At 37.7% G+C, this 26,102-nt stretch overlaps 2 protein-coding genes across 2 annotated transcripts; both read right to left on the bottom strand.

Annotated features, from left to right (window-relative positions):
- Positions 1-8,491: 8,491 nt before the first annotated feature.
- On the bottom strand, positions 8,492-17,035 carry LOC122298484. Its single transcript, XM_043108246.1, has 3 exons — positions 15,515-17,035; positions 9,953-10,134; positions 8,492-9,838 (listed from the first exon to the last, which is right to left on the bottom strand). Exons 2-3 carry the CDS (start codon positions 10,037-10,039, stop codon positions 9,428-9,430), a joined length of 498 nt encoding a protein of 165 aa, XP_042964180.1. The 5' UTR covers positions 10,040-10,134; positions 15,515-17,035; the 3' UTR covers positions 8,492-9,427.
- On the bottom strand, positions 14,932-23,085 carry LOC122298752 (probable carbohydrate esterase At4g34215). The gene is made up of 3 exons (XM_043108610.1): positions 22,483-23,085; positions 22,099-22,290; positions 14,932-15,063 (listed from the first exon to the last, which is right to left on the bottom strand). Exons 1-3 carry the CDS (start codon positions 23,083-23,085, stop codon positions 14,932-14,934), a joined length of 927 nt encoding a protein of 308 aa, XP_042964544.1.
- Between the last annotated feature and the right edge of the window lie 3,017 nt (positions 23,086-26,102).

The following is a 26,102-nucleotide window of genomic DNA, read 5'->3' as shown; positions in this document are numbered from 1 at the left end:
GTGAAGAGAAGAGACTTGTTGACATATGAAATCCTGCAAGTGGGGTAGGTGTTCTTCGATTCCTTGTTGACCTCCTGGGCAAATGAGTGATTGGTGTTATATTTGATGGATGGTGATGAGTGGGAAGGTCTTGAGGGATAGTTTCTGACTCGGTTTGAGGGAAAGTGTCAGAAACTTCCTGTTCAGAGATGGTATTTTGAGAATTTGCTTTTGCTTCTTGAGAAATATTTTGAGGAGTTGTGACAGATTCTGTAAGGATGGTAGGGATATGAGTGAAGCTGATATTGCTTTGGTTTGATTGCTCATGAGTTTTTATGAGGATCCTATTTTTGTAAGGGAAAACATTTTCATAGAAAATCAAATTTCTAGAAATGAATGTTTTCTTGGTTTCAAGATCAAGCAAAGTGTATCCCTTAACTCCAAAAGGGTACCCTATGAACACACACCTTTTTGCTCTAGGGTCGAATTTATGCCTTCCATTGACAATGGTGGTGGCAAAGGCCAAGCAACCAAAAACTTTAAGGTGTGTGTAATTTGGGGCTTTGTTAAAAAGGATTTGATATGGACTTTTATTACTCAGTATAGGTGAAGGTATCCTGTTTATCAAATACACACAGTCAAAATACAATGATTCCAATATCTTAAGGGGATTCCACTTTGAAACCTTAATGCCCTTGCTGTGTTTAAAATATGTTGGTGTTTTCTTTCCACTACAGCATTTTGTTGAGGTGTCTCAACACAGCTCCTTTGATGTATGATGCCCTTTTCGAGATAAAAGTCCTTCATGTTAAACTCTCCCCCATTGTCACTTCGAATGATTTTTATTTTGGTCTCAAACTGAGTTTCTATGATAGCATAGAAACTCTGAAGGGTTGTGGTGGCATCATATTTTAGTTTTAACATGTAGGTCCAGGTACATCTACTGAAGTCATCTACAATGGTCAAGAAATATTTTGATCCATCACTGCCAATCTCATTGCAAGGGCCCCAAATGTCACAATGTAATAGTTCAAAACATTTTTCTGTTTTGTGTATGCTTAGAGGAAATGGTAGTTTGTGCAGTTTGGCTAGAGGACATATGGAGCAAGGTTTTTCATTAGGAATTTTGGAAAAATGAACTTCACCATCTATATTAGAAACTGAGTAAGAAGAATGTCCTAGTCTATAGTGCCAAACATCAAAGTTTTGGTCATTGCTGGTGACTGAAGCAAAAACAGAAAAAGAAGAGAGTGGACTCATTTTTCTCAAGGTATCTGACAAGGCTGAGGGAGAGACCTCCCCTTGCAGCATGTGGTACAGCCCTTACCTCACTTCACCCATGCCAATCGTCTTCCAAACTGAAAGGTCCTGTATGTAGCAGAAATGAGGGAAGAAAATTAAACAACAGTGAAGGGTTTGAGTTAATTTTCTGGCAGAAATTAAGTTGAAAGTAAAGTTAGGGACACAAAGAACATCCTGAAGGGTTAGGTAATTTGTAACTTTTGCTGATCCTATGTGAGTAGCAGTAGCAGTATGACCATTAGGTAGAGCAACAGAAAAAAAAGTTTGTGATTGGATTGATGAGAATAGTGAAGAAGAACAGATCTGTTGCTCCTGTATCAATGATCCAAGGCACATTCAATTTATTTGAATGCTTGGAGTTAAAAATAGATAAACATAATGAGGGTGTACCAGAAATTTGATGAACATTTTCATCAGAAGATGAAGATGCCAAAATGCTTTGGACATTGTTGGCTGAGGGACTTGCTGCTAGTTTGAGCAAAGCTAGAAGCTGTGAATATTGTTCTTGGCTTAAGGACACTTGAGACTTGTCATTTTCCAAATCATGTGCATAAGTTGAAGATGCAGTGACTTGATTTGCTGAAGATCTATTCCTTCCATCAAACTTGTGAGTTGGTGGATATCTATACAGTTTAAAACACTTATCTGCAGTATGACCTGGGATTTGACAATGAGAGCAAACTGGTTTGTTTGGGTTAGCCTTAAAGCATCTTTCTAGAGAGTGTCCTGTAATTTTGCAAAAAGAGCAATAGTATTGATCCCTTTTTTGTGCAGAAAAGTTTGGTTTACCACCTTCCTTGTAGTTGCCTCAAGTAAACAGTGCCATAGAGTCATGGACAGATCCCTCAGTGGATATTTCCCTTCTTTTCTCTTCTTGTTGTATTATGGAATAAAGCTCATTAAGACTAGGAAAGGGTTTGATTAAGAGAATTTGTGCTTTGATTCCCTTATAGGAATCATTCAAACCCATTAGGTATTTCATAACCCAATCCCTTTGTTGGTTTTGTACAACAGTTTTCAAGCCTCCACAGTTGCAACTTGGAATTGTCTCATAGTTCAAAAGCTCACAAGTAAAGTTTTGAGTTTGGAGAAATAAACACTTACAACATCTTGGTTTTGCATCAGCATAGTTACAGCTTGTTTGATCTTAAAGATTCGAGGTGCATTTTGTTGTGCAAAACGTTGCTCTAACTCAAGCCAAAGTTCATGTGCTGTTTCTGCATATACTATGCTACATTTGATATCAAGAGCCATGGTATTTTGCATCCAAGTGATTACAACATCATTGCAGTGTAGCCAATGTTCCATGAGAGGGTTATTTGGGTCAGTTGGCTCACATAGGCTTCCATCAATGAAGCCAAGCTTATTTTTGATTCTCAATGCTCTCTTCATTGATCGAGCCCATAAGTAATAGTTACTAGCATCCAAGCTATGAGTAACAAGCATGGAGCCAGTCCCATCATTTGTGCCAATGTAGTATAGACTGCTTGGATGAGCAGGGTCTTTGGTTGGATTTGAGTTTTGGTTTTGGTTGTGGCTTTCTGAGCTATGTTCCTCCATAGCCTAAGCTCTGATACCATAAAACAAATGCAAATGCAAATGAATTTATGGAAAACACCAAGAACTCATTAGAGTGATGAAGGAAAAAACTGAAATGAATTGCTTTTGTATATTCATATATGTGTTTCTGTACAAGAGGGTCTGCTCTTTATAGACTTACATATGTGTCACTAGCTTACAAAATTCTGCAATATGTACATCCTACCACTACCCTGCACACACTGCTTTTACAGAAATGAAAGTTGAATACAAACAAAAGGACATGGTCTGGACATGGCCTGCACATAGGACATAAACTTTTATTCCTCAGAATTCCTTTCCCATTTCCTTACACGATTGTTTTTCCTTTCTTTGCTGACCTGCCATCCAATGGTAATGCAGGTGATGATGACTGTGTTTCTTGGTTCTTCAACTCAACAGCTCCATTGATCTTCAACAGTCACACCATCCAAGAGGAAGTTAATTCTTGTATCACATTCGATAAATGTCTCAGATGATATGCTAGTGTACACCATATCTCTTCCGTCTATAAGGAATTCCTCAATAAGACTAAGAAGTTCATCCAGGAAAAAAAAAAAAAATCTGCAAGCACGCTTCTTGTCTCCACATTAGACATCACTGCCAAAAAGAAAAGGATAAGAAAAACGAAAATGACCAGTTAACATAAATCTAAAAAATCAAATCAAGCAATTGTATCAATTATGGAAATTATTTATACTACGTAAAAAATGAACAGACCTGCTCGTATGTGCCCAGAGAAAGAATCCAACCAGAGGATGGAATCCGTATTCAAGCAGTTTCCAAGTTTCCTTGGAGCAGTGGTGGACAAATTGAGTAGCACCAATGTAAAAAACATGCAGACCTTTTCCCAGAAACATGTCAATGACATGAAAAATAAATTAGTTCCAACCTTAAAAAACTCATTGTCTCACTGACTTCAAACATCCATATACCACTAAAGATCAGTCATGCAGATTTTTTTTATAAATAAATCAACCTTATCAAAGCATAGAGGGGCACACCAATACACATGAAATAATATACTAGATAAAACCCCACTTATAAAGCAAAAACGTACCCAAAAATTCTACAAAGTTTATTAAGTTAGTAAGCCACGTGTAGAAGCCACGTGTAGAAGAGGTTTAGTTGAGTTAGTGTTAAGTTAGTTAGTTTGTATATAAATAGACTTGAACAGATTGTAACAAAGATTTCTCAAATCCTTATTTTCTCCATCATGGAGAAAGCCCTAGATTTGTTTTGGTTTCTCAACCTCTTAATGGTGAGAACTATTATACTTGGAGTAGGTCGATGGTAATGGCTCTCAATGCCAAGAACAAGACGAGTTTTATTGATGGAACTTTTTCTTGTCTTGCAAATCGATCTGATTCTCTTTATGTTCAATGGTTTAGATGCAACAATATGGTTCTTTCTTGGATTTTAAACTCTCTTATGCAAGAGATTGCTGCAAGTGTTATCAGTTCCATTATTGCTACAGAGGTTTGGAACAACTTAAAGACTAGGTTTACACAAGGTAATGGCCGGAGTCTTTTTCAACTCAAGAAAGATCTTTCGTCCTTAATTCAAGATCAAAGTTCAGTTAGTTTGTATTACACAAAACTCAAAGCTTTATGGGATGAATTCTCCAATGTTAAGCCTATTCCCAGTTGTATTTGTCAACCAAGTTGTTTGTGTGGAGCTTTGAAGACAGTCATTGATCAACATAATAATGAATATGTTGATCAATTTCTAATGGGCCTTAATGATTCTTTTACTCACATTCAGGGTCAAATTCTCCTAATGGATCCAATTCCATCCATTGACTGAGTTCTATCTCTTACTCTTCAAGAAGAGAAACAAAGGAAAGTTGTTGGATCTTCAATCTTGTCTGAATCTGCTGCTTTGTTTAGCAAGAATGTGGCCCCTGCATCAACTTCCTCAACTAATGTCAAGAATTATAAAAAATCAAGATCACGATCAGTTTGCACTCATTGTGGTCTCATTGGACATATGGTTGATAGGTGCTATAAACTACATGGATATCCTCAAGGGTATTAACACAATGCAAAGCCAAGAACACCTTATGTTAATCAAGTTTCAGCATCTTCAAATGGCTTTGATGAAGCATCTAATGGTCCAAACTCCACTCCTCCATTCCCCTTTACTCAAGAACAATGTAATCAACTTCTCTCATTTCTTCAAAACTCCTCACAACAACCAACAGCAATGAATGCTGTAGCAAATCCATTGAGTCTATTAGGTATAGTTAACTCACCTGATAATGTTCTCAAAAAGTCAAATTCTTGGATAGTTGATAGTGGTGCTACTGATCATATGGTCAGTTCCCTTTCGCATTTTGCTACAACTATCTCTATTGCAAATACTTCAGTAAAATTGCCTAATGGTGTCTGTGTTCCAATAACACTCATTGGAACAGTCAAATTATCAGAATCATTGATTCTTGATAATGTTTTGTATGTACCTTCCTTTTCTTTTAACCTCATATCAGTCAAAAAGCTTACCGAAAATTCATGTTGTTTTGTTTTTCTTGCTGATTTCTGTTTCATACAGGACCAATACTCTTGGAAGACAATTGGAGTGGCTAAACAAGTGGCTAGGTTATATTTGTTTCAAACATTTGATATACATTCTGCTGCTAATTCTAGTAAAATTTCTGTTGTCAATTCTACTGTAAACAACTCTTCTTTTGATCTATGGCATTTTAGGTTAGGCCATCCTTCCTTAAAAAGGATCCAAATAATTCACAAATTGTTTCCTGATGTCACTACTTCTTCCACTTTTGACTGTAATACTTGTCCATTGGAAAAACATAAAAGATTGCCATTTAATACGAGTGATTCTATCAGTAATAAAATTTTCAATTTGATTCATGTTGATATTTGGGGTCCCTTTGCTGTTGAATCTATCACTAGTTTCAGATACTTCCTTTCAATTGTTGATGATTGCTCACGATGTACTTGGGTATATCTAATGAAAAATAAATTTGACACTCAATTCCTTCTCCAGTCATTCTTTAATCTCATTGAGACTCAATTTGGTATTCATATCAAAGTTATTAGAACTGATAGGGGAAATGAGTTTCATATGTCAGATTTCTATGCTTCTAAAGGGGTAATTCATCAACAAACTTGTAGAGCTACACCTCAACAAAATGGTGTAGTTGAACATAAACATAAGCATTTACTCAATGTGGCACGATCCCTCAGATTTCATGCCAATTTACCTCTCAATTTCTGGAGTGAGTGCATTTTAACAGCAGCTCATTTGATCAATAGAACTCCATCACCTTTGTTGTCAAATACAACACCATATGAAATTCTATTTTCTAAGCCACCAAATTACTCAAATCTTAGAGTATTTGGTTGTCTATGTTTTGCATCAACTCTATCTCATAATCGCTCAAAGTTTGCACCTAGAGCTCACCCTTGTGTGTTTATTGGATATCCATATGGAACAAAAGGGTATAAACTCTATGATTTAGAAACCAATGTTATTTTTTTGTCCATAGATGTTATATTTTGAGAATCTGTTTTTCCATTCAAAACAGGTTATGATCTTCCTACAAAATCAATTGTTCTACCCATACCACAAACAGATAATGCAACTTTTGATTATCCTCAAACTCAGACTACTTCTCATTCAATTCCAGAAAATTCTGAGTCAGTTTCTATTTCAATTCCAGTTTCTTCACCATCAAATCCTGAGGTAATTCCCTCAACTAGAAAGTCTACTAGAATACATAAGCAGCCATCTTATCTTGCAGATTATCATTGCAGCTTAGCCAAAACTGCAGAAGCCACTTCATCATCTAACTCGAGTGAAGGTTCATCCTCAGGTATTCCATATCCACTTTCTTCTTTTATATCATATTCCAATCTGTCTACCTCACATAGAGCTTTCACACTTGCTATATCCTCACATAAAGAGCCCAATTCCTTTAGAGAAGCCATTAAACACAATCAGTGGTGTGATGCCATGGCTGCTAAAATCAAAGCTTTAGAAGATAATAAAACTTGGACACTTACTCATTAACCTCCTAACAAACATGCTATTGGATGTAAATGGGTTTATAAGATGAAATACAACTCTAATGGATCTGTTGAAAGGTATAAAGCTCGATTAATTGCTAAGGGCTATACACAGCAAGAGGGATTGGATTACATGGAGACTTTTTCACCAGTTGCAAAACTGGTTACTGTCAGGGTACTCTTAGCTATAGCCGCATCTAAAAACTGGTCATTGCACCAATTAGATGTCAACAATGCATTTTTGCATGGAGACTTAGAAGAAAAAGTTTATATGTCTCTTCCTCAAGGTTTTTATTGTAATCGAAATAGTGCTGCAGCCAAGGGGGAGTTCATGCCCACTGTTAAGTCAAACTATGCTAACCAGCTTGTATGCAAACTCAACAAATCTTTATATGGCCTAAAACAGGCATCGAGGCAGTGGATTTCTAAGTTTTCCACTGCTTTGTTGAAACATGGTTTTTTCCAATCCTCAGCTGATCCAACTTTGTTTACAACACAGAAAAACAATTCATTCATTGCTTTGTTGGTATATGTCGATGATATCATCATCGCCAGCAATGATGATTCAGCAGTAAGTGACTTAAAGATTTTTCTTCATTCTCAATTCAAGCTCAAAGATCTTGGAGTTTTGAAGTACTTTCTTGGTCTTGAAATTGCAAGATCAACAAAAGGGATAGTTGTTTCACAGAGGAAGTATGCTTTAGAAATACTATCAGATTCAGGGTACCTAGCATCTAAACCTGCCTCATTTCGCCTCATTTCCGATGGATCAAAATCTTAGACTCTTAAAAATAGAAGGAACACCTCTTGAAGATCCACTCTGTTACAAAAGATTAGTGGGTAGACTTGTTTATTTGACAATAACGAGACTAGATTTGTCATTTGTAGTTCAAATCTTAAGCCAATATGTAGCAGCACCTACTGATGTTCATTTGGCAGTAGCTCATCGGGTGTTGACATACATCATACACAATCCTGGCCAAGGAATATTTTTCTCTTCATCAAGTGACTTGCAACTCAAGGCTTTTTGTGATGCAGATTGGGCTGCTTGCAGAGACACCAGGAAGTCAATCACTGATTTTTGTATTTTCCTTGGACAATCACTTGTTTCATGGAAATCCAAGAAGCAGAACACGTTGTCTAGATCCACAGCAGAGGCTGAATATTGTGCGATGGCAACTACTACATGTGAAATAACATGGCTGCAACACTTGCTCAAAGATTTATCTACTTTCCAAACCAAACGGCCAGCTTTGCTTTTTTGTGATAATGAGGTTGCTGTCCACATATCTGCCAACCCTGTTTTTTATGAACGAACCAAACATATTAACATAGATTTTCACATTGTTCAGGAAAAACTCTTGGCAGGAACCATGAAGACTTTGCATGTTTCATGCATTCATCAATTAGTAGATATACGAACTAAGCCTGTCAGTTTTAATTTTTTTTCTAGTATTCTTTCCAAGATGGGTGTCATTGACATTTACACTCCATCTTGAGGGGGAGTATTAAGTTAGTAAGCCATGTGTAGAAGCCACGTGTAGAAGAGGTTTAGTTAAGTTAGTGTTAAGTTAGTTTGTATATAAACAGACTTGAACAAATTGTAACAAAGAGGAATTTCATTTTTCAATACATTTTGGAATACATTTTTTCTTCCTTGCATATTCTGATAAAGTTACAAAAAGAAAAACTATTATTGGCTGCGCGCCATCCTTCCATAAGGAGTCTTGTCTAGTTTTATTAACAGCAAGAAAATCGTATCAACTTGGATGGCAATGAATCACTTACACAAGTAAAAGATTTTCTTCGATCCATCATAAGAGCAAGCAGAATCTTTGGCACCACCCACTCCGTTTGAGAAAGCAAACAGCACCGAGCTATACAAGTTTTGGTAGTTCTAAATATCCTAGAAGTGACGTTACGATCTCTCATGTTTGGAGACACGACACAGTATTTTGCAACAGTGTCACATGCAGATCCAACTTCACTTTCAAATGGAAAATTAACTTCCTCGTCTCCTGATCTAGGCAAATTACTAATGCCCACAACCAGACCCGAGACCTGGACTTGCTGAGGACTAGCATTTCGTGCCACTAGAGTCCAGAAACCATTCCAACGGAATCAGCTGGGCTACATTCTTATGCAGTGACAGATTACAGGAAGTTCGTAGAGCCGTATGTTTTAGTTTATTGACTCAATTTCAACATCAATAGCATCAAAGCTGTGCTCAGTCGATACCTCTTTATAGGCCCATTCCACTACTAAAGTTTCAGAACAATCCACATCAAATATTTGGCTGTTATCAAAGTCAATAATAGGAAGACTTGGTGACACAGGCCTTTCGGCCGCTATCCTGTAACGTTGCTCGTCAGCAGCATCATCCAAGTCCAGCAGTTTCATGTAGTCACCATCAGCAACATCCTCAAAACTTGCCATAGTTTCAAGATCACTTGATCCTCCAAGACTTCGGTTCCAGGTTTTTCTGTCTTCTTTTGCTCGTCACTGACACAAAAATGCTTCTTATGTACCTCTTCAGGAGATCATACCTTGCTCTTTTTGTGCAACCCATCAAGCGTACCGTGTGGAATGCATTGCGGATTAGGAGCCAGACATCTCACTTCTTCCAGGGGACTGCCTATTCGTCTGTCTAACGTACCATGCAACAAAGATAGATTCTCTTCTATCTGCACACACAAGTTCTTATCCTTGGCATACAAATATTCAATGGGCTCAGCAGAATTAAGTAACCACTTTCTCTTCCTACTACGTTCATAACCTCTGCCAACATCATTTCTATCAGCAATTTTGACATTATTTTCACCCACCACAGCAGATTTTTCACAGCACCTCAATTTAGTAACTTCGCCAGACAAGTTGGATATTGTTGGTTGTGCATTCAAGTTCTCTTCAACTAATTTTGTGGATGTAGTACCGGGAAGAGCACCCTTCTCCTGTGAGCCCATTAACTGCCCGTCAGAAAAAGATGCTATACATGAATTTATTGCAAGTCTGTAACATTTTCCAGTTAGAGCATCCAAACGGAGACTCCAATTTAGAATTAATACCTGAAATGGGCTCATCAAAATTTCCTCCAGATATAGGTAGCAATTGTGCAGGATGTTGGAAGCTTTGCCTGAGAGGATATGAGACATCCATATCCATGCAACTAGGTCTCACAAGTTCATTTTCACTTTGAAGGTGTGCCCGAGTTGGTTCCAAACTGCAGAGTTTCTTCATCATGTTTAACCTTTGCATATATGCAATCGAGACATTCTTTATTGACAGCTATGAATATTTCCATATGTACATTACCATATATTTAGCCTCCAAGAAATCAGCACCAATTAGTTTCCTACCATATGTGATTATTTCCATTTTAGTTCATTGTAAATATCTATTTATTTGTAAATTATTACTGAGTAATATGAGAGGTTCTACCTAAATAATTCTCTTCTCTTTAGTCTTAACATGGTATCAGCCTAATCGATCCTTTCCCCTAGCTCTATGGCCACCGATCCCCCTCCTCCCGTCCCTTCTTCCTACCTCCTTCATCCATCAGATTCTCCCAGCCTCACCCTCGTCAATGGTCTCCTCACTGGTGACAATTTTCCCAAATGGCAGAAAGCTATGACACGGGCACTCAATGCAAAAAATAAATTAAGCTTTGTCGATGGCACCCTCACCCCTCCTGATCCCTCTTCAGCCGCCTACTCTCAATGGAACCAAACAAAAGACATGGTTCTTACCTGGCTCCTTAACTCCATCAGTCCATCCATTGCAAACTCCCTTGAATACCATACTGATCCTCGTGCTGTATGGGTTGATTTGTCTTCCCGATTCTGCCATGGCAACAACGCCCGAATCTATCAACTCAAACGAGCCCTCTCTTCCCTGCAACAAACAACCAACTCTGTCCATGAGTACTATAATCAAATTAAACAGCTTTGGGATGAACTTGGTCATCTCCAACGTAATACCGACCTCAAAGACCTGCAAAAACAGGTTGAAGATGAGCAAGTTTTTCAATTTCTCCTTGGCTTGAACGATTCCTTTGCCTCTCTCCGAACTCAAATCTTGGCCATGGATCCCCTTCCCTCTATCAGTAAAGTGTTCTCTATTCTTTTCCAAGAAGAACAACAGAGGTTGCTTCACATTCAAACCCATTCATCCGAAAGCTTGGCCCTGGCCGTTCGTCCCTCTGGTAGACCCAAACCCATCTTCAAATGTACCGTATGTGGCAAGGACGGTCATACACGTGACCGGTGCTGGAAAATAGTGGGTTACCCACCCGGACGAGAGCCACGTCCCAAGCCGCAGACCTCCATCCTTGGTCAAGCTCCATCGTCGGCCCTCCAGCTCTCCTCCACCCACTCGACGTCGAGCCCCATTCCTGGTCTCTCACCGGACCTCTATCAGAAGCTCATCTCCTTGCTAGCGCCGGTGACTCCATCTCCTTCTTCCTCCACTGCCCATTTTGTTGGTAATAGCTTCTCTACTTCTCCCTCTGTTTTTACCTTTAATCGGGAACATCATTGGGTGATCGATAGTGGTGCAAGCCATCACATTTGTCATAAAAAATCCTGCTTTCGTGATTTGCAAAGACTGGAAACCAGTCACTTCGTACGGCTTCCCAATGGACATGAAGTCCCAGCCGAAGGCATTGGGACATGTCTTCTTTCTCCCCTTCTTACTCTATCAAATGTCTATTATATCCCTACTTTTTCTTTTAATCTCTTATCTATTTCCCAACTCACCCTCCAGAAATCTTGTGTTATTTTATTTTCTTCTAACACTTGTATTTTTCAGGACCCACAATTGATGAGGCCGATTGGAACGGGTGATCTTTGCAATGGACTCTACGTGTATCGCCCCGAACCTTCTCTTGCATTTGCTGCCCCCACTACCGATAATAAGCTCCTATGGCATCAACGTCTAGGTCATCCCTCTAGTTTTATTATTCCTAGTCTTTTCAATTCTCCTTGTATTCTTTCTGATTGCGACATTTGTGCTCGTTCTAAGCACACCAGATTGCCTTTTTCTAATTCTTCAAATAAAAGTATTTTTCCTTTTAATCGTATTTATTGTGATATTTGGGGTGGCTATCATACTTCTTCTTTATGTGGGGCTCATTATTTTCTCACTATTGTCGATGATTTTTCTCGCACTACTTGGATATATCTCATGCGTTTTAAATCCGAAGCCTATACTCATTTAACGCATTTTTTCGCTCTTGTTCAAAATCAATTTAATACCACCGTTAAAATCATTCGAACTGATAATGGACAAGAATTTTTATCTCATCAATTTCAAAATTATCTCAAGGCTCACGGCATCGTTCATGAACGTACCTGTGTTGAAACTCCTCAACAAAATGGTGTTGCGGAGCGTAAACATCGACACCTTCTCAATGTTGCTCGAAGCCTTCGCTTTCAAGCCCACCTACCCTTACAATTTTGGGGTGATTGCGTCCTCACTGCTGCTTATCTCATCAATCGTACTCCCAGTCGTATTCTCCAAAATAAATCCCCTTTTGAAACTCTTTTTGACAAACCACCCAACTATGATCACCTACGCGTGTTCGGGTGCCTTTGCTATGCTCAAACTCTTTCTGCGCATCGTGACAAATTTTCTCCCCGTGCTACACAATGTGTTTTTTTAGGATATCCCAGTACTCATAAAGCCTACAAACTCTACAATCTTGCCACTCAGTCTATTTTTTACTCCCGTGATGTCACCTTTCATGAGCAACAATTTCCCTTCCAACACATTTCTGACTCTCCTTCCCAATCCTCTCCCATCATTCCTCTTCCTGTTCCTGAACCTATAGTTTCCTCTTCTTCCCCATCTGATCTTCCCATTATCTCTTCTTCTCCACCTCAATCACTTCCATCCCCTCCTCTCTCCCCTGTCCCTCGTCCTCGTCGCACCATTACTCGCCCCGCCTATCTCAACGACTATATATGTCCCACCTTACATACGGAGTCCACGGCATCCTCACCTGCTCCACCGGTCTCAGGTACTGCTCATCCTCTATCTGCTTTTCTTTCATATTCTCATTTTTCTCCTTCCCATATTTCTTATTTAACTGCTCTTACCACTTGTATTGATCCCACCTGTTACTCTGAGGCTATTCGTCACTCTCATTGGCGTGAGGCCATGTCTTCTGAACTTCGAGCCTTAGAAGCCAACTCGACTTGGACTCTTGAGTTTCTTCCTCCTGATAAAAAACCCATTGGCTGCAAATGGGTATTCAAAACCAAACTCAAAGCTGATGGCTCTATTGAACGGTACAAAGCTCGCCTTGTTGCCAAGGGCTATACTCAAATTGAAGGCCTTGATTATCATGAGACTTTTGCTCCTGTTGCAAAAATGACCACTGTCAGATGCCTGTTAGCTGTTGCCGCCTCCAAACATTGGATTATTCATCAACTCGACGTCAATAATGCCTTCTTGCACGACGATCTTGATGAAGAAGTCTACATGACCCCACCCCCCGGATATTGTCCCAAGGGGGAGACCCGAGTCTGTCGCCTCAGAAAATCCCTTTATGGCCTTAAACAAGCCTCCAGGAACTGGTTTTTTAAACTAACCAATGTGCTTCTTGATGCAGGTTTTCATCAGTCTCAGGCTGACCATTCTTTGTTTACTTTTGTCACCTGCACTAGCATCACTCTTGTCCTTGTTTATGTTGATGATATTTTAGTCGCTGGTAATGACATCTCTCAGATCGCGTTTTTCAAACATGTTCTCTCTACTCACTTCAAGACTAAGGATCTTGGTTCTCTGAAGTATTTTCTTGGTCTCGAAGTTGCCCGGTCTCCTAATGGCATCTTCCTTAATCAGCGCAAATATGCTCTTGACATACTCTCTGACAGTGGACAACTTGGTGCCCGGACTGCTTCTTTTCCCATGGAACAACATTTGAAACTTAGTCCTCAAGATGGTGATTTACTTCCTGATCCTTGTTCCTACCGTCATCTTGTTGGTCGTCTTATCTACCTGACCATTACCAGACCAGACATTGTTTATGCTGTCAACATTCTCAGTCAGTTCATGCATGCTCCTCGGGTTCCTCATATGACTGCAGCTATTAGAGTTCTCCGCTACCTCAAAGCCAGCCCTGGCCAAGGCCTCTTCTTTCCTTCATCTACCAGTCTTCATGTCACAGCATACACTGATTCTGATTGGGCCAGTTGTCCCACCACTCGTCGTTCGACTACCGGCTACTTTATTCAGATAGGTCCTAGTCCCATCTCCTGGCGTACAAAAAAACAGACTACTGTGGCACGCTCTTCCGCTGAAGCCGAGTATCGAGCTATGGCTGTTACTACCTGTGAGCTCACCTGGCTCAAACAGCTTCTCACTGATTTTGGTCTCTCTCATCCTGAACCTTTCACCTTACATTGTGATAATCAGTCTGCTCTCTACATTGCTCACAATCCTGTCTTTCATGAGCGCACCAAACACATTGAGATTGATTGTCACATTGTTCGTGATAAGATTCATTCTGGTCTCCTCAAAGCTGTTCACACCTCTTCCCAAGATCAAGTTGCCGATATATTCACTAAAGCTTTAGGCCACGATCTCTTTCATCATTTCTCGCGCAAGTTGGGCATTACGGATCTCCATGCGCCAACTTGAGGGGGAGTATTGACAGCTATGAATATTTCCATATGTACATTACCATATATTTAGCCTCCAAGAAATCAGCACCAATTAGTTTCCTACCATATGTGATTATTTCCATTTTAGTTCATTGTAAATATCTATTTATTTGTAAATTATTACTGAGTAATATGAGAGGTTCTACCTAAATAATTCTCTTCTCTTTAGTCTTAACATTTTTCAAAGCGCATTTAACAATCCAATAAATAAGAACATGAGTAGATGCTTCTTCATGTTTTGAGGGCAGTAGGGTACAAGAAAACAAATTTTGAAGCCAATAATAAGAAATAAAATGCAAATGCTCTCAACTGTGCAGCAAACAGCTAGTGCATTTAAAATGATGGTAGCTAAAAGGAAGGCATATGTGTGCACAATCCATTCATTCATTCTTTTCCACAATCTCCATGCCGCCACAGCCATCTCTATTAGCACTTCCTCTTCTACCTCCTCCATTAGATTGGTCAGTCGCTCCTTGAATGTTTGGTTGCTGATGCTTCTTTTCTGCAGTTTCCTAGAACACATGCTCCATACGTCTCTCACTGATTCACGTCTTTCTACATGTTGATGGCAAATTGGGTAGTTTGGGTTATCAACAACTTTCCTTCTAAATAGATTTAGCTTGGTTGGTAGTAAATCGTTGCAAGCCTTCCATAGGAATAATTTTTCTGCATTTGGCATGCTTAGTTTCCAGAGTTTTTTCCACCTTCCTTTCTCCTGGACATAGCTAGGCTGACCTTTGCTCATCTGCTCTAGTTCATTCTTCAGATGGTACGCGCTTCTAACACTGAAGACTCCATTAGTTGTGCACCTCCATATGATCTTGTCTTGTCTGTTGTAAATACTAAGGGGAATTTTCTGTATGGTTTCTGCTTCCTCGACAGATAATGTTTCCTCGATCAACTGCACATCCCAAGCCTTTGTATCCTGGTTCCAAACTGCAGAGCTTCTTCAGCATGTTTAACCTTTGCATATATGCAATCGAGACATTCTTCAAAGCGCATTAAACAATCCAAAAAATAAGAACATGAACAGATGCTTCTTCATGTTTTGAGGGCAGTTGGGTACAAGAAAACAAAATTTTGAAGCCAGTAACAAGAAATAAAATGCAAATGCTCACAACTGTGCAGCAAACAGCTAGTGCATTTAAATGATGCTAGCTAAAAGGAAGGCATATGTGTACACAATTGGGACTATTGACCTTCTTTTTTCGTTTTTTTATCTTAAGAGTCGAGGTCACATGTCGAGATGCCCAAAAATTCTAGAAGAACAACAAAACCCAACAAAAGACCCACCCAAGCCAAGAAACTCTCAACATCTAAGATAATGGATGCCAAGTTTATCCATGCGATTCATTCCCCAAAAAGGACCTTGAATGGAATTAACGTAACATAAATCTGAATTAAGACCTTGAGTTCCCTGCTTAGTGACTTAGTCCAAATTATCGCTCCCAAGTGTAGAAGTGGTTCAGTTGTAATAATAAGAAAGTCCCAAGGTCATTTCCACAGGGACAAGTGTGATTCCAACAACATGCTTGAGAAAGCTTTTTGGAAAACTTTGATGTTACAGAAGGAACATCCTGTGAATTTCTTTGTTTGAATTTTTATGACTTTTGTTTTGAAAACAAGTCGGAAAAAAAGAAAAAAAAGTCTCCACCCAGTGAAGGGTTTGTAATCAAGTGAATATATGGTGGATTTGTGGCTGTTTTCATGGCAATGATTTTGCTCTAAAATAGGGATTAAATCATACAAAGTAAAATTTAACTTCTGAAAATGGTGTGGTTCTAAAACAGAATTGTTAATCATTAGTTTAACTAGCAGGGTTCACAGGATCAATAGAGTAACCACCTGGGTAGCGGCTTTTAAGCTCCTTGGTGTTCATCACTTACACGGTTTTCTCAGCATTAATCTCTACTCACTAACTCAATTAAGGAGCTAATAACATAGATTATCTGAAATAAGAACTCAGCATAGTTATGCCAAAACCGAAAATAAAGTACACTCACTAAGCTTCCACCAAGATAAATTTAACACTCGGCTGATGGAATCCTTGATTAATTCAAGGTTCTGTTGTGCCTTGTGTCTGCAGTAGAACAAGACTAAGAGCAAGGGAATTCATCAGATTTTCCTCTTTAGAAATTGATTTCAGACCAAGTGAGCTAAACAATCAAAACTATAGAAAATCTAGCAAGTGATGGAACACAAAGAACAGTTTCACCACAACCCAGGCTGTAAATTTAGCCAAACATCTTCATCAAAACTAGCAAAATATTAATTTGCCAAAACCCTAAAAGAAGCTCAGAAAAAACTATCTGAAACAAAAAGGGGAGAAGAAATGACAAGAGAAATGAAATGGAAAAACCCGAATCCCCATTCTCGAAGGTTCCTCTTCCTTTTATACTCAGAATCCTCTCTCCTTGCCAGAAATTTTTGTGTTTTTCCATCGTGCATAGCCACCCCATTCCTCTGCTGCCCGTGGTCCCAAAACCCTTAGGTGCTGTGAGATCTTCCCGTGGCTTTCTCAGCTTAAGTTTCCTCTCATGGGCTTTGTGGGCTTGAGTCACTTACATATCAGTTCTTCACTCCTGTGTTGGGCCACAGCTCATGCATTTTACCAGCCCACCTATTTAATTGAAGAAAGTAGTACTCAGGCCATATACATGAAAGTTTATTGCTTTAAGGTGTAAATGGTCATTTCACATGTCAGGGAGGGCTAGCACATATCATTTGATTAATACTCTTAATTTAACAGATAAAGTTCACTAATCTCACTAGTTAAGAGTATTAAAAACAACATATTTATCCACTTAGCTAAAACATCCACCACCATATTGGCTTCTCTAAATATACGACGAAAACAAACATTTAACCCACAAGTAATAAACTCACAAGTAAGAACTTTAATTTCCTCCTAAAAATCCCAAACAAACCAATATTTGCACACTCCCGATGCCAACCATCCCACTAACATCAATGAGTCTCACTTTACTAATACAACCCTCAATCCCAGTTGCCTGCACAATTGAAGCTCATCAAGAAGAGTTTTGTGATGCCCCCAACTCCCATGTATGGAAACATGGAGATCGAGATGTTGAGATGATGACAACACGGGTCACACATCCCATCTATAAGTGATAAGTGTGTGGACATGTAGAAAGTGTACAACAAAAACACAACGGAATAATTAACGTTAGTCGACTAAGTACGAATTTGTTTAAATACAAGTTCATTTTAAAACAAGCATACCAAAAATATTACAGTTATCAAGAAAAAAAAAACCAAAACACTATATTCAACAGCGGGAAAACCATTCCCAATGCATGAGCAAGTGATACCCAATCACTCCTTCGGTGGAGCATCCTCAGGCTCAACTTTCTCATCACTTGCATCAAAATCTACGGTACCAAGAGATGTTACCGCGGGTAAGTAATAATTCGAACAAACCACGAGATAAAAATACATTCATGCAATAACAAAATGCATGAACATGATGCCATATGCATGAGACTCAAAAGTCATCCTTTCCCAAAATGAGTAATTTTCCACGCATGCCAAAATCCCATTTTGCCCAAAAACATATCCATTAAAACATTCACCATTTTCCTAGAAAATGGCTCAACATAATTCCACCATTTTTCCAGAATTGGTCCACATAAACTCATTTATCAAATCTCGAAGTTTTTCGAGAAAATGGTGCACATATCAAATTTTAACCTTATGCACCATAATCTCCCATAGGGACTATCTGCACACCTTGGCTCCCTTCGCCACACCATGGGTAATAACCATGCATGTGACTTCATAATGAGCAATGCCCAGTTCGGCGCCCAGTGCGTTCATAGCCAAGCATCTTCTAGCCCCTGCGAGCAGAGGGGCTACAGAGTTGGCATGAGAGCATTACCATCTTGTTCGATCCCGTTGTCGTCCAGTGACAACCCAGGGGTCATCGCTCAATATATTTTGCTCTCGAGTGACCAAAGGAACTCTACCGAGATAATACCCTTTCTCGGCTTGGGGTCATGATACACATGCACCCAAAAAACTTTTAACACATGAAAGCCCAGTTTTCATTTCCAACACATGAATATGCATGCAATATGCGAAAACCCACTTTTCATTTTACAAACATGAACATGCATGCACCATGCAATGCATACTAAAAGACACAAAAATATCCAACAAATCCCAACATCATTCAATCAAACAAACAACTCTATTCTCCAATTCTAACCGACCCCTAAACGCCTCGGACTCAGTTCAGCACAACTAACCAAATCACAAAGTATTGTTAATGCAAAATATATTTAAATCTTAAAAGTTATTTGAAAAATATTCACAGTGCTTAAAGGCAAATTTTGAAAGATCAAGGGTCATGTCAAAAGAGGCGGAGTTGCAGTGAGTGGTGGTTTCCAAGCAACGACCATGGATCTCAAAGTGGGAATTTCGAAGAGGAGCTACGAGAGGCTTGGGTTAGTCATGAAGGGGCTTATGAAGGTTGGTGGAGTTGATGTTGGTGGTTGGTTTCCGTGGGAGGCGGCACATGGTGGAGATCGGCCATGAAAGGTGGAGAAAGGTCATGGGAGAGTGAGGGAGAGTGTGGTGGCTATGGGTCACGGTGGGGCATGAGATTGGGTAAAGGAGGTCACTGGTGGATGGGGAAGTGGTTGGGGGTGGTGGTGAGGTGGTGCACGACGCCTTTGGGTTGTTAAACTTGAACATGCAAAACCCATTTTGGGATGAGAGGGAGTTGCGTGCTGGGGGCTTGAATGTGGATGGGGTTCATGGAGTTGGTTGAGGGTGGTCCGACGAAGCTTGGGTGGCTATTGGCGGTGGCGCTGGGGACGCGTTTTGGAGGGAACGAAAGGGATGATCCATTCGGGTAGGGTTGCGTGAGGGAGAAGGGGGCGGCGTGGGGGCTGAGACTAGTGGGGCTGGGTTGTCGGCTTGAGAAACAGGGAGAGGGGAGTGGCTTGCGTGGTTGGGAGGTAGGTGAAAAAAGAAGAGGAAAGAAAAGAAGAAAAAGAAAGAAGAAAAAGAAAAAGAAAAAGGTAAAAAGGGAAAAGAAAAAGAAAGGGAAAGAAAAATGAGATCCAGTCTTTTCAACTTGGGGTCTCAAAATTGATCTAACGAAAAAAGATTTCAAAATGGTAATTAAAATAAATAACTTAAACGCAATCACTAAATAAAATAGATAATAAAACTCAACAGTAAAACAATAAATAATTTAGAACAAAGAGAAATTTAAATAATGAAAAGCAATTGAAATTAAGAAAGCACATGACAATAAATTTCACAACTTAAAATTCATAAAATAAATCTAACGATTAACACGTTAAATTTAAAACAACAGAGCCATTAATTATAATAATTTAAATAATTATTAATTAAAAATACACGTAAATATGGGATATCACAAGTTCTACATTCAGCAATATTATTAGTAGCATGACCATAAGAATAAGCAAATTATCCCACCACTACACCACCTAGAGGATTCCAAATAATACCACCCACACCAGCTTCTCTTGGGTTACTGCAAGCTTCACCATCTACATTTAATTTTACTCTTCCTCACTCTGGAGGCTGCCAAGCAATTAGTTTCACACTCCTTATAGCAACGGGAACAACCAGACAAGTTAACAAATGCATAGTTGCCCGATCATGAACTCCCATGCACCGAAAAGTGAAGGGAGATTGTCTATTGCCGCGACGAGAAGATTCATGATTCATTATATTCTCTTTCTTTGCTCTCCATTAGAGAAAAAGAAAGAAGTCAGTGTGATATTTGGCTTTCTCATCCTCTTTGTGTGCTCACCATCTTCATATCTTTAGAGCTCAAGCTAGTACAATATCTCAATCCAAAATATAGCATTCGAGTCGATCAGAACTTGTTTTTAGATTATTTCTTGTTTTTATTCTAATTTTACATTTTTCCTTTGATGGTTCAGTTAACAATATCTATTAATTTTTTCAAGAGATTTTTTTTTGTTTTTTTTACTTTTTATTTCTTTAAGCACAGCTTGTTCCGGAACAGTCTCTACAATGAGAAATTATGGTTGCAGTCGTAAGTGTGCAAGCACCATATAATCATTTTGAAAAAAAGGAATAAATATGGGGCCCACATTAAAAGAAATTAATTCTTTTAATAGTAGACTTTATTCCTTTTCAATACAATTGCACTGCGCTTGCGCACTCCATGATTGTATGTAGCAAACTACAAGCGTTCGACGAAGAGATTCTTGCCAATACATAGTGTAATGTTATGTATAATCATCATTTTAAAAAGAGTTTAGTTCATTATTAATTTTTTAATAGTCGTTAGTATGCAAGTTCTGCATAATTACTTTCAAAAAATAAATAAATACGTGACTCATATGAAAAGAAATTTAATTTTCTAATAGTGGACTCCACACTTTTTCAAAACGACTGCACGACGCTTACATACTTCACGACTGTATGTAACCTTGCACTTTAAATAATTCAAGAAAAATAATCTTTTAATTAATGGCTCTTAGATTGTTTGCCTCTAATTAAATTCAAACTTTTAACCTTGGAGGGAATATATCACTAATACCAAGACATTTACCGCTTATTTATAATCATTGGTATAATATAATTTGCTTTATAATATAAGTTTAAATTAAATTTATTTATAAATTAATACTTATAATATCATTGGTGTGAATTATATAGTTTCTATAATTTTTTATAATTTATTTTATAACTGACCAATTTAATTTTGTTAATTCCATAAAATAATTTTAAATCAAAAAAATTATAAAATAAATGTAAAAGAGTTGTAAGTTATTTTTATAATTTTAGATTTTAGTTTTTAATTAACATATGGACTTTGAAGGAACCATGTGATAGATTTTAGTGATTGAATTATGAAATCGTTTAATTTTGAAATATGTTTGGTCAACTTGTATGATTAAGATTGATAAAATCATTGATAAAAATTCGTAAGTCAAAAGTTGATGGGCAACCAAAAGATTTGGTACGTAGAAAATGAGCACTGCCAGAATAGCACCGCTCATTGTTACTGCTAGTTGCTTTTGCAACTTTTTTTTTTTCATTTTTCTATTCACATTTTTAAATATATTTAAATACTTTTTAAAAATAAAAAAATACATCAATATACTTAAAATCACTTCCTCAAATATTAAGTAATTTTTTTTTTTTTTTTTTTCTGATCAGCGGTAAACATGGGGTGGCATACAAGCTTTTCTCAAAGAAGATAACAGAGAAGCATTCTGAAAGATTTTGGGCAACATTGGGACAAAGAATATCACAAACATAGAAAGAAAGAGACATAATGGAAATAGGACATTGACGAGAACTGTTATTTAAGATATTACAAACTATTAATGCTAGATATAATTTTAGTGTATATAAACTCCGTGCACTGTATACTTTTATGGTGAGCCTATTCTTTTTCAAAAGGAGTGCTCAATTCTTGCATACCCTACTACTATATCAAGCATTAGTTCCATACTAACACACTATTTATTTAGATTATTGAATTTTGGGGATCGGTTTGGTTTAATTACTTCTTGTGATAAAAGAAAATCATCAGCTAGCTTCTGACCAATGCGAACAGCAGACTTTGTATCCAAATGCAAATGATCTGGTAATAGGGTTAAGCCCATGGCATCAACGCGCACGACATTCTTCAAATTTATATTCAGCTGAGCATCTCTTACATTTCTTAGGAAGTTTCCTTCTCCAGCAGAAATTACAACCTGCAAAAAACATTTATATTTTTATAATTTTTATAATGATTTGCGAAGGTGCGTTACGTAGAAGTGTAACCAATTTGTAATTTTACAAAATTAAATCTACAAACTGACGTGATTTGATATGATATGTTAGATTGTAAAATCACTTTTATTATAAACAAGATCTAGTATATCTGCATATAAATTAGTACATACCAAAAGAATGGGGAGATAAGGAGAGTCAAGATCGTGCCGAAGATTATTGAAAAACTTCTCCAACCTTCCCATATAGAGCCTAGAGTCCCGCTCACCACAATCACTCTCTCCTTGATACCAAAGCAGTGCACGAATATTACAACTAGTACATTGCCTCGCAGCTCTTGCTCTATCCACCAATTGATTGTATAGAGTAGTACCCTTTTGCCACTTTTCTATCTTTGTTCCTCCTACTGCGCAAGGGACCAGGCCAATCACTCCAAAGTCTGGATGTTTTGCCAATATTTGGTTGGAAAAGGGCATGCCTGGTCCCACTCCACAGGTCTTCAAATTATCAATTTCCTTATGGAGAGGTTCACGAGCTATCTCCCAAGTCTTGTTTAAAGATAGTGTGAGGATCTTTGGAGTGGGAGTGCATTGTGGAGGAACCTTTCCATCCCACTTGTGCAAGTTGGTTTTGGTGTCATTGTAAATGCCTCCTCGCCCAGCCATGTTGCTTTGTCCTGCTAAGAGGAATATGTTTTTGGGTTTGAGCTCTTCGGTTGGCATAACAGACCCAACATGAGTAACAAGTACAAGGAAGATGATGGAAACAAACATCATTTTTTCTTGTCTTTTAGATATTACAGGTGTAATAGTTGTGTAGTGATGGAAGAGAAGCAAGGTACATCTTATATTTATATATGACTTGGAAATCCGTTTTAGGTGGCGTACAGAGTGTATGATTTGTTTCTAGCCCTCAACTCTCTAACCAAGAAACAAAATAGGTATCAATATGAGCAGCTTTCGACCACAAAAAGGATAGGATGTTCATTTGTCTTATGATAATTTTTTATTTGAATTGTGAAAATGATTAAGACATTATAGTTTTTACAAAAATTTTACTACCCAGTTCTAAATTGAGGCTATTTTCGTAAATATAGTACTCCTTTTGATCTAGATCTGAAATCCATAATATTAAGAAATCTTAAATACAATATTTCCAAAAAATAAAGTACCTAAAAAATTCTTTCAGATACAACAAACTAAACTCTATTACGTAGTGTCTAAAATCTCACCAATCAACTTATGACACGACACTTATCTTAAATTTATTTTATAGTCCTGTCATGTGTCATCAATTCCACCTGTCACAACTATCAAAGTCATCTGGAGAAAAATAGTGAAGATAAACAGGTGAGTCCATCGACATAGAGTGTGAAAACATGTGCTAGACGTTACAGAATACAGAATAAAAAATAATATCAAAATTAATATTTCATAAACATTTATTTACAATAACAATATAAATAAAAGACTTTTGACATGAAAGCATACCTGAAATAGCATCTTAACATAACAAAGATTTAAAACGATGACTAACATGAACTACAAGAAACGAGAAATTATGCAAGAGATATGTAATAATGTGCTTGATAATAGAGGATGGAAGTAATAATGAATAAATTAGTAGCAACTATCGAAAAGTGCATGAGATGAGAAGTACAATAAACAGACAACCAAGTGGCAAGAAAATGAAGGTCTATATTATAGTTTCTTTTTTCTTTCTTAACAAAGGGGAAGTGAGGGGTTTCAAATATTTAGTTTTCATTTGGAGAGCTGAATCTTATGCAATTAGGCTATCAGGCTCTTGGCGTATTATTATGACTCCCACTCGCCCTTGATTGGTGAGCGTTGTATGGCTATCAAGGCATATATATGGCCAACATAATTTGAAGAAGATACATGATTTGTAAAAATTTTAAACAGATAAGTCTTACGCTCAAAAATTGCTAAAAAAATTATTTTTTTATTGGGGTCCACACTTTTACAAAAGGCATATGCGGGGCTTGTACCAATCATTACTTACAAACTCTAATTGAGTGCACGAAACTTGTACGCTCTAATTAAAACTGTATTTAACATTACTTTAAAAATTGATTTTGGGAAAATAGTCCATGTAACTACTCTTAGATGAAAAGAGTTGAGCAAAGTTATATTGATATATAACCTATGGGAGTGGCTTCCAAACATGCAGCCAATTTTTAATTTAATTTATTGGCATTATTATGATATTTTCTTTTTGGTTATAAATTAGCATCTAACAACTGGTACAGTGCATTCGATGTTCACAACTTTCTTAGAGAATTAATGACTTCCATGATGTAACAATAATCAAGATTACAAATACTGAAAACTAGTTTGTTTCCTCAGTTATAGAGATGAGGCTAAAAATGAAGTTTAGGTACTATCTTTTTGGTGGTCGAAAACTCCTGATATTGAGTGCAAGTTTGTTTTCTTGGTTAGAGGTTGAGGGCTAGAAACAAATCATACACTCTATACACCACCTAAAATGGAGTTTCAATTCATATAAATATAAGATGCAGCCTGCTTCTCTTCCATCACTGCACAACTATCACTCCTGCAACATCTAAAAGACAAGAAAACATGATGTTCCTTTCCTTCATCTATTACATATTTCTTTCCCTTATTGATTTTATCATTCTTAATTATACAAGCTAATGAAGCATGCTTTAAATGATTTCATAAACATTTACTTACAATAACAATATAAATAAAAGACTTTTGACTTAAAGCATACCTGAAATTGCTAGCATCATAACATAACAAAGATCATGTTTAAAGCAGTAACTAACATGAACTACAAGAAACGAGAAATGCAAGAGATCATATGTAATAATGTGCATGGTAATAGCTAGAGGGTGGAAGTAGTAATGAATAAATTAGTAGCAACTACCAAAAAGTGAAAGAGAGAAGAAGCACAATAAACGGGTAAACAAGTGGCAAGAATATGGGAGAGTTGGTTCTCTCCTCTATGTAGGGTGAGGTGTTTCTCTCTTTGCCTAGGCAAAGATTTGTCTCTTGGACATACGTCTAAAGATCAGGTTAGTATGGAGGATGAGTTAACGTAATTGAGGTAAGGTTTTAATTTAACAAATAAAGAGAAACATGAATTAGTTCTTCATTCTAAAGCATTTAAGAATTCTTCCAAGAATGGGAGACTATATTTATACCTTTCATCGTACAGAAAAAGTTATCAACCAAGAGGCTTTCAAGAATACCATTTCGAAAGTGTGGAAACATGAGGGGTTAATATTTTTCAAAGGAGTAATGCTATACACCACAACATCATCCCACTTGCATCACATTATATATGATGTGATGCATTTATCACTGTTTGATGATAAAGAAGCATGTGATAAATGATCAATCAATGATGGTAATTGTGCCACATTTTACTTAGTGGGATGGTAGTATGGTGTATAGAATTTTCTTTTTCAAAGTGGTAGGTGAAAAATCTCTTTATAGTGGAGTTTCAGTGTGAAGCTGATAAGGAAAAAGTACTGCTGGGTCGACCATGGTCTTTTGATAGACTACTGGTGTGTTTGCAAGAATTTGACAGTGGTACTCGCCCAAAAGATGTTATTTTCAACTCATACTTGTTCTGGGTTCAATTACATGATATGCCTTTGGGGTATATGACTAAGGAAATATGTGAACCAATAGGTTCCGGTCCCTCAAACTTCTTTTTAAAGAGAAAAGCATTTCTCCTTAACCATATCCTTCTCATCACTACTGCCAACAACTCCAATTTTACCTTAGATACTTTGGTCACTAGC

The sequence above is a fragment of the Carya illinoinensis genome, chromosome 16 (assembly GCF_018687715.1).
Source record: "Carya illinoinensis cultivar Pawnee chromosome 16, C.illinoinensisPawnee_v1, whole genome shotgun sequence".
NCBI lineage: Eukaryota > Viridiplantae > Streptophyta > Magnoliopsida > Fagales > Juglandaceae > Carya > Carya illinoinensis.
The sequence above is the reverse complement of the archived record's forward strand: the minus strand, read 5'-3'. Positions and strand labels throughout refer to the sequence as shown.